This window comes from Asterias amurensis, chromosome 5 (genome assembly GCF_032118995.1).
Source record: "Asterias amurensis chromosome 5, ASM3211899v1".
NCBI lineage: Eukaryota > Metazoa > Echinodermata > Asteroidea > Forcipulatida > Asteriidae > Asterias > Asterias amurensis.
This window is the reverse complement of record NC_092652.1, coordinates 18,476,249-18,485,886: the sequence shown is the minus strand read 5'-3', so window position 1 is coordinate 18,485,886 and position 9,638 is coordinate 18,476,249. Positions and strand designations below refer to the sequence as shown.

At 38.6% G+C, this 9,638-nt stretch overlaps 1 protein-coding gene across 1 annotated transcript in view; it reads left to right on the top strand.

Annotated features, from left to right (window-relative positions):
* Window positions 1-243: 243 nt before the first annotated feature.
* Window positions 244-9,638, top strand: part of LOC139937055 (uncharacterized) — a 56,735-nt gene continuing 47,340 nt past the window's right edge. The window contains exons 1-3 of the mRNA XM_071932033.1: window positions 244-388; window positions 5,989-6,107; window positions 7,339-7,632. Of these exons, the coding sequence (XP_071788134.1) occupies window positions 244-388; window positions 5,989-6,107; window positions 7,339-7,632 (558 nt within the window). The remainder of the gene's footprint in view (window positions 389-5,988; window positions 6,108-7,338; window positions 7,633-9,638) is intronic.

Below are 9,638 nucleotides of genomic sequence, written 5' to 3'. Positions count from 1 at the left end.
TTCGAACTTATTGAAACAATAAGTGAAGACTTCTTACAAGGGTATATTAATGTAGAAACTGAATAAGCTACGTTTCCTTCCTCGTAAAACTGTTAACATTTATTTGGAGTTTGGCACATCAACTCCACTTCCTCTTTTTTTCTAAAAAACTTGGCAGCCAATAAATATCTTTATTTGTTTTTACACAGTCAAGGGCTATACAAAAGCAATGATCATACTGTGTACTACACGATTGTGGTTTGAATGGACTATGGGGGACAGTCGTGTCCCAATGAGTTTATACAGCGACTGTGCGTCTTCATAGAGTCGAGAATAATGGCACCCTCACCAATGACCATCCTCTTGCTGGCAGTATGTCTGCTGGTCACTGCATCAAATGCTCAAGACGGTAAGATGTTTCTACTCCTGATTAAGATTTTCTCCAATACCTTATATTATTCGGATTATCAAACATGTATGCAGTTGTCATTTAAATTCAAATCCAGGCCGTTTGGTTATTTATAAAGTGTTTAAACGTTGTCTGATGCTGGTATTTACGGGCCGTTCTTGTCTTCCTTACTTTTTGCTAAGAGGCGTAACCAACACCGATCGGGATTAAATAATTCCCTTTTTATTTCCTGGTGACCAATAAGTTCATTCAATATGCATTGCTATAAGCAGTCCATTGGGAACACATTGGGATCGATTGTTTGGTCGGATTTCTTTATGTAAAAAAAGTGTTTTCCCATCTCAGTTGGAGATATCGAGGTGAACAAGAATTATTGTCATTTCACCATCAGAGTCACAGGTTTGTGTTTGGCTTCCTAATACTACTGATAGTTTGTTTACTTTTTTCTTTTTCTGAATTTCTTGCACTTCAATTTTAATATTGTGCAGTTTTTAAAGGCAGTTGACACTAATGGTAAATATCAAAGACTAGCCTTCACAGTTGGTTATCTCAACATATGCATATAATAACAAACCTGTAAAAATTTGAGCTCAATCGTTCATCGAACTTGCGAGATAATAATGATAGAAAAAACACCCTTTTAACACGAAGACCTCAAGTTCGAAAACTATGGCACTTCAGAGGCTGCCGTTTCTCACAATGCTTTATACCATCAACCTCTCCCCATTACTCCCCACCAATAAAGGTTTTATTCGAATAATTATTTTGAGTAATTATCAATAGTGTCCACTGCCTTTAAGTATAACTAGCGGGATGCCGCGCTTCGCGCGGCACCCCGCTACATGATGAAACTCCTTTACACAAATGTTTTGAAATGTAATGTTGGTGAGGGTGTTATACGCCTCTCTTAATATTTATGCATGACGTCATAATTCTACCCCAAAATGATCGGCTATGGCGCACGTCCACCACTACTTCTTTGCAGTGGCTGCGCCCATAGCTCTGTTTTGGGTTGACGTATACCTTATGGGGCATCATACATATTAAGATAGGCGTATTCGGAGGGACAGAGGTTATACTCACTTTGTATAGTTGGATTGGGAATTGTATTTAAAATGAATGAGGATCTTAAGCTCCAAAGATTCATAACATTTATAAGATTCTATACTTTTATTATTTGGATTGTTTTTTCTTTGAGTCTTTATTTTTTTTTCTCTTTTTATTTGTGTCTCAATTGTTGTTATATATATATGTGTTTTGCCATTTGTTTCTTTTTGTCCATGCCCTTTAAACTTCTTTTAAGTGTAATTATTTCGACTTGTTTGTTTGTTGATGTTTTGGTGTATAGTTTGGTAATTTCCAATGAGGGAGCGAATTAATGATATAATGTATGTTTCTTGGTATCAAAGTTAAAGTTGAATTGTGGATGTAGTGTTGTAGTCCCATTATTATTATTTTTTTTGGGGTCTCTTCATTTCGTTCTTTTTGTAAACTGTTGATTAGTGTAAGAAAAATGGAAGTGTTAGGGGTGTAATTGGTTATCACAAGATAGTTGTTCATTTGTGTATTTACCTTTTTGGGGTATTACTATGCTAAAGATTGAAATATGAAGTACATTATAATATAAATGATATAAACATAAAGAGGCGTATGAGACCATGTCAATATATCCTGGATGAATACAAAGTAAACTTATTATCCGCATAAATATGGATTATTTTGTCCCCGACTTTTGAGCATAGTTTTAATTCAATCGGCTCTGTTATTGTTATTGTAGTAGTTTTGTTAACTCAACTGCACAAGTATTTCCCCGCTAAGCCGAATGTAATGGTAGTTACCTAAGCCCTTTTCACACTACAGGTATTTCCCGGGAAATTGCCGGGAAATGTTAGTCGATCTGTTCACACTACAAAACATTTCTCGGGAAATAACATTTTCCCGGGAAATAATTTACCCAGTTAAGGGGTAGGGTTAAAGGAGTTAACCTCGGGGAAAAACTTTTTTCCCGGGAAAAGCAGCTAGTGAGAACGAAAGCGGGTTTAACTTACCCCACCTTTTGCTTCTACTGTGTTGAGACGTCATTAATCTCGAAAGGTCACAGACGTCAAAAATAGCGCGCCAAATAATTCGCGTGGTAACAATAGCCCTTTTTTGTTTTCTCCTTCTGAAAGTATTTACGTTTAGGTACGAAAATAAAAGTGAATTACATCTGTAATTTAAAAATAAATATATGAATTACATAAATTTACCACGTGAATGGAATAGGAATAGAATAAATAGTTGGCGTAAACAAGCTTCCTTCTCGTACACACGCCATGTGTGTATGGTATTTCTTAATGCATGTATACTTGGCCGTTGATGGACTTTTGTTGTCCAGAGTCAGATTTGAGTTCTTCGATCAACATTGCTGTCTACCACCTGACAGTAAATATTTTAGTTCAATCTGTTGCTCAATTTCTTACGATGGGTAGAAGTGACCGATGGAGTGATGATAAAATTTTGAAACTAGTTGCATTTTTGGCCGACGATGCAGTCCAAAAACAGCTAGATAGGCATATAGGCCTACAAGAAACGGAAAAGTTTTCTGCCTGCGTGAAGCTGGATATTAACGGACCCCTGCCCATTGCAGATAAAAACTGAAAACCTTGGGGAAAAAGATTATAGGTCGGTATGATAATAGTTTTGTTTTTCAAGGCCTAATTATTTTCAATTGCATAAGTGTTCTCCTGCAAAAACATTTTTTTTTGTGTGAAGAAACATACATTTAAAAGTCTTTATGAAGCCATGAAAAAATGCTAGCCAATATAGGGCTAAAGCCTATTCCGTGTTCTTTCTTTGCACGATGGGAAAACAGCACTGTTGATGTTGGAAGGGAAGAATGCTTCTTTTTCTTTCTACTGCTATTGTCAGATTGTGCAAAATCGACTATGCGGTATTTTCTATAAAACCTTTAACTATCTTGGCCCTAACATCATGGACATTATTATGCAATCCTTCGAAAATGCCATTCAGAAAATTTCTAGGCCTTACCCCAGGGTTGATTCCCGTAACCCTGCCCCTGGTTAATTATTTCCTGGGAAAACGTCATTTCCCGGGAAATTCCCGGGAGGGTTTTTGTAGTGTGAACAGATCAACCAAAAGTTCCCGGGAGTTTCCCGGGAAATAACTATAGTGTGAACAGGCAAAAATTGAGATGAACGCCAACACAAAACCTCTGGGTAAAACACGGACACAAAAGTCCATTCAATTACAGTTCTCAAAAGAAAAAAAAAGCTGTCGCAGATGTAAAGCTCACTTTCGCTTTTTCTAATAGCAACTTGCTCCCACCAGTGGCCGCTCTTCATGGTAGACCAGATTGACCTTTGACCAATAAATACTTCCAGCAAGTACCATGAAACCCGTCAATCGCACGACAAATTCCATCCGATTGTTATACCGCATGTCTTTGAAACACTGTCACAGCAATCACTCCTGACAAGACGCCAGCGACGTCTTCCCCGAACTTCAAGACTTCTTCTCCGCCGTAATCACACAATACATTGGTATAACAACACGTAAATACACAATTAAAGTGCAGCCATTTTGGGTCGCATGTGGCAAGGATTTTGCAGCCGGCCGCGTGGCATTGTGGGAATGGACTTCCGTCCACAAACATTGTAACTTCCGCATGGGCTGACCTGTTTACCACATTTCCTGGGGTTTGATCGTAAGTGTGAAACGACCGTGCATATTCCTGGGAAATAGTACTCCCGGGAGTTACTAAATTGGGATAGTGAGAACGGTTGCTGGGGTGGCGGTGGGGTTAAAAACTCCTGGGATTTTCCCGGGAGTTTATTTCCCGGGAAATGGCTCTGTAGTGTGAAAAGGGCTCTAGTCGACTAAAATATAACGCACTGCTATACACACTTATTGTATTGTACTGAGCGTATATAATTCACGTGCTCGCGGATAATAGTCAAGTGTCTCCACATTGCCTACCAATCAGGAGGTCTTTGTCAAAGAGCAAATCAGACAAAAACATTTTTATAACCTGATGAATTTGGCATTAGTGGTATTTTGGTTCCCTTCTCAACAATTCAGGTACCTCCACGAACAAATCCATAGTCACCGTCAATAACCGCGCCGAGCTACTCGACCAATGGCTCGTAAGAGGCTGGTATAATATAATATCCTCCTCAACAATAATCATCGGTACTAAATAGCAGAGGAGATATCTGACTAAAAAGGCTTGAATAGTCTCAGCCAATATCAGAGTTTATCCGACTGGAAAAGGAAGAAAGTAAACAGCTTTGCTTTGTTGAATTATTGGTTGCTTTGTTTCCAATAACGCTACGATTTTAGAATCTTGGACCCTTTACTTATTGATCGCGATTCATTGAGCGTCACGTCCCACGATACATAGCGTTGTTGTGGCACTAAATAAAGCGAGTTTTCGGAACATGCTGTGTGCCACAACTCTATCTACTTTTTTTAACCACCGCTTTTTTCGGGGGGGGGGGGATAAGAGCGGATTTACTGGAAGTACGAGGTCGCAACCCACTTTCAACTTCAAGTGATCCCACGGCGACCTCCTTCACCAAGCAACAGGTGGCCTGTCTCCACCACTCATACACTGACCAGAGGCTGGGCTCGATTTCACATGCTTTACGCAGCACGGTGACTTACTTCATTCAATGCAAATTTGTTTCGGTTTTGTCCTGGCACCCAGCCTCTTCGACCCTGCGCGGCAATGAATGAACCGATCCGGAGAATCATGCTTAGTACAACACGAAAGTATCCGACCAAAAAGGGCGGATCAAATGGCGGGTGGGCGTTTAAGGGGCAATGAGTGAACCAATCAGGAGAACCATCTGCGGAACACTGTCCAATGAGTCACCTGTCAGAAAGATTTCTAGGAAGTCTGGTAACAACATCGACCAGTGTTTGACACACGATCGCCGCCCAAACTTCCTCCAATCACATGACTCGTAAGTGGGAGTTTGGGTCGGGGTTTTGTAGACTTGCAACCCGACGTCTGAAACCACACAAACGTGTTGAATTACACACACACAACCGTGTTGATTTTCACAAGGATGCCATGCCACTGGACCTTCTAATTTCAATCCAAGATGGCGCAGGTTACGCTTTAAATAGTATAGAATGTTTATTATTTTAAGGCGTGGCAGCCTCCCGCTATGTAACATACGCTTAGATTACCAATATTTATATTCACCCAATCCAATCCAAGATATAATATTATTTTGTTAATTTTATTCTCAAATGATTTTTTACATCAAAGTGATTGTCTTTACATGTCCAGCTATTGTCTATTTGAGTAAATTACTTGCCTAAAACTGACGGCAAACGACTGCTGCCGCAACATTTCTCATCAATAAACTCCATTTTTATATCAGGTACAATTAATTAAAACAAAAAAATCATTGGAAATAGAGGATTTTGGTTTTCGTGGCATAACATCCATTTACGTAAATTAATATGAATGTGATCTTGTGGTAACGTGCCGATCGCACAAAATGAAAGAACAAGTAACAACAAACGTAGACGAAAATGCTGTCACAATGTTCGCCCTCTGTCGACCAATGTGTTTTTTCCTTCTTCAGATATCCTGTTTCCTTTTGGAGTGGGAGATTCATCTCTCCCAAGAGATGACGACGTTTATTCTGAGATTCAAGTTCCGATGCCGTTTCCTTTCTTTGGTCAAAATTTCACCAGCGTCTTTGTGAGTTCTAGTTTTTTTTAAGACCATTCGATTACATGTATAATAGTTATGACAAAACTAGTATCCCGTAACCTCATGCATCGTAGATGGAAGTTGTACTTGTTGTTTGTGAAAATATCGCAAGCACAGTTGACCAATACGCCGTCCATGCCAACCAAGTCGGTTTGTTTATCAAGAAAGGTCTATAGCAGTTTAACCGACATGGCCCTCTTTTTGAGTATTGTAACCCCGATACCTTCCAGGTAAAAGAGTAATGACGTCATCAATTTCAACCGCTTTCACTGGCGCCCTCTCATGACAAATTAAACGGTACCTTTTTTGCTTGTGCAAGGTTTAAACTTAAAAGCACTATTGGTAATTACTCAAAATAATTGTTAGCATAAAAACTTACTTGTTAACAGTCACTGAAGAAACATTGTGAGAACTTGCTCCCTGAGCTGAGTTAACATAGTTTTCGACTAAAAAAAAGTAATTTTCCACTAATATTTGAATTTGATTTCGAGACCTCAAAATTAGATTTGTGTGACAAGGGTGTTTTTCTTCTTTTAATATCTCGCAAATTCATCGACCAATATTGAGTTCAAATTTTCACAGGTTTATTACTTTGTGCATATTATTATGTTGAGATACACCAAGTGAGAAGACTGGTTTTTGACAATACCAAAGGTGTCCAGGTCTTTAACACACAATTATTATAAATCTTAATGTCTAGATAAGAATAATTGATGACGTCACGGCCGAGTGGTTAAGAGCATAGAATTCAAGTTCTGGTGCTAATTCACCGGAGTGTGGGTTCGAATCCCGGTCGTGACACTTGTGTCCTTGAGCAAGATACTTTACTATATTTGCTTCTCTTCACCCAGGGGTATAAATGGGTACTTGCGAGGGTAGAGGTTGATATTGTGAATGAAAAGCTTTCGGAGCGCCACGGCAGCTCGGGGCTGTATACTCCCTAAATGGGAGCTGAGAAAGATTAAAGGGATGTTTATTGGCCCAATGACCAGGGGACTAATGTAAAGCGCATTGATACGGTTTATTGTGAAATGCGCTATATAAGAACTTGTTATTATTATTATTATTATGACGTCAAATGTTTTCAAATAATGCTTAATCATAATTTCTTATTTCTTGCATAGACATGTTTACCAAAACGTTCTTATAATAAATCATTCGACCAACTCTGTAGCATCTACACAACGAACACGTTCTTTTTGTATCTTTGTTATCGCAGATCAGCTCAAATGGTTTAGTTTCGTTTGGACAAGGCTTCACAGACTTTTTACCTCAGGAGTTTCCGCTTACAATTCCAATTCTAGCAGTTTTTTGGACCGACTTGAATGTGATGTGGGATGGTGGGGATGTGAAGTACCGTTCGCTTCATCGCAACTCTTCTACTGAAGACGTTTACGACCAAGCAGACGATGTTGTTCGTCATGCGTTCGGTAACCAGTTAAATTTCAGAGCTTCGTGGATGTTGATAGCAACCTGGGTGAATGTGTCAAATTTCGCGGCCCCCATGACCAGAGTGAGTAATGTATCGAGCTTATTCACAAAGACATCACCGGAATAGACTGCCCCCCGTTAAAAGGTTTACATCCAATACGGCGACGTGAAGACGTAATTGCGTACCATTGATCTCTTTATACTGAGATCATAAGGACTATTTTAGCCGTTGTATATTTCAGCAATACAATACGTTCTTGCTACACATCAAAATAATAACGAACTGTAAGTCAGTACATTTTGTGTGCGCACACGTGGTTTTCGGTCAACTTGTTTAAGGGCTGTGGACACTATTGGTAATTACTCAACATAATTGTTATCATAAAACCTTTCTTGATTATGAGTAATGGGAGAGGTTGATAGGTTCAAGGTTCAAGGTTCATTTTATTTCCACAGTATCAAAAGACAAAAAAAACAAAAAAAACAATATCAAACAGCAGTCACAAGAAATTATTACAACAATGAAAAATAATTGTTTAACAACATAGGTTTGAAGAAATAGATGCATAACAATGTTGACACTGCGGAGGGATCCATTTAAGAAGCAAAGCTTGTAGGCAATGGTCCCTAATGACATGCATATGCATTGAGATTATAAATAATATCAAGTGAACCGTAGAGGTCCGTGGTCGAGTCGAGCCACCAATGAACAAAATATAACAGCAGGTCTCAATGCATATGCATGTTTACAAAGAATAATTAGTAAACACTGAAACAAAACAAAAAAAACAGACACAAACAGAGGACTGGACTTAAGACAAAACACACACAGCAGTCTTGCCGGTCAGCAAATACAGTATCGACCGAAACAAATGATCCCATAGCGGGGGATTTAAACAAGTGTGACTATGGGTGATAATAAATATACACAGGAATCCCATGCGGGAGACCACCCGTCCCCGGTCCGCAGTAGCACGGTTCAAAGCATACAATTACATTTGTAAAACACTCATCAACAATAAGAATTCAGTATGTCAGTTTTAAAGACACGTTTAAAAATAAATACACTTTTGGAGGCTTTAAGTCGTTCCTTAAGCATGTTCCAAAGCATGGGTCCTTCATGTTTGATAGTTTTATGAGCGAGGGAAGTACGGGTGTAAGAAATGTGATAATTAGAAGCTTGGCGGGTGAAGTGAGAATGTACCTCTGAATTTAATGAAAAAATTGATTTAATGGCGGAAGGCAAAACTGTGAGTTGATACATGAGGGACCCAAGCTGGAGACGATAGATGTCCTTCACTTTTAGAATGTTATACTTATAGAAAAGGGGATCTGTATGTGTATTAAATTCAGCAAAATTAATTATACGAAGAGCTCGCTTCTGTAAGAGAAAAAGTCTATTGAGATTGGTAGCAGAACTTGCTCCCCAAGCAAGTATCCCATAATTAAGATAAGAACCGATTAAAGTATTATAAAGAGATTGTAGTACCAGTTCAGGCATAAAATGCTTGATCCTATTGATCACTCCAATATTTCTAGCAATAATCTTACAGATGTAATCAACGTGACTATTCCATGTTAGTCCATGGTCAACAAAAAGCCCCAAAAACTTACAACAATCAGTTTTGGTAATGATAATATCGTTAATCTTTACAGGACTTGGTAGGTCTCTGACTGAGTTACTGAACAACATGTAGTTAGTTTTAGCAATATTAAGGGACAATTTATTGACCGTAAACCAGGAGGCAACTAATTTAAGCTCATTGTTAACAGTATTTACAAGATAGTCAGGTTTACTATGGGAAAAGAATAAATTAGAGTCATCCGCAAATAGTATAAATGAGAGCACACTAGAGCAATTTGTGAAATCATTAATGTATAGGATAAATAACAAAGGCCCTAGGATTGATCCTTGGGGTACACCATATGTAAGGAAATCAGACTTGGAATTTATGCCATTGACGGAAACATATTGTGGCCTATCTGTGAGATAACTCCTAAACCACTCCAGGGGAACTCCTCGGATACCATAGTTGGAAAGCTTATACAATAGTATTTGATGGTCTATTGTATCAAAAGCTTTTGAAA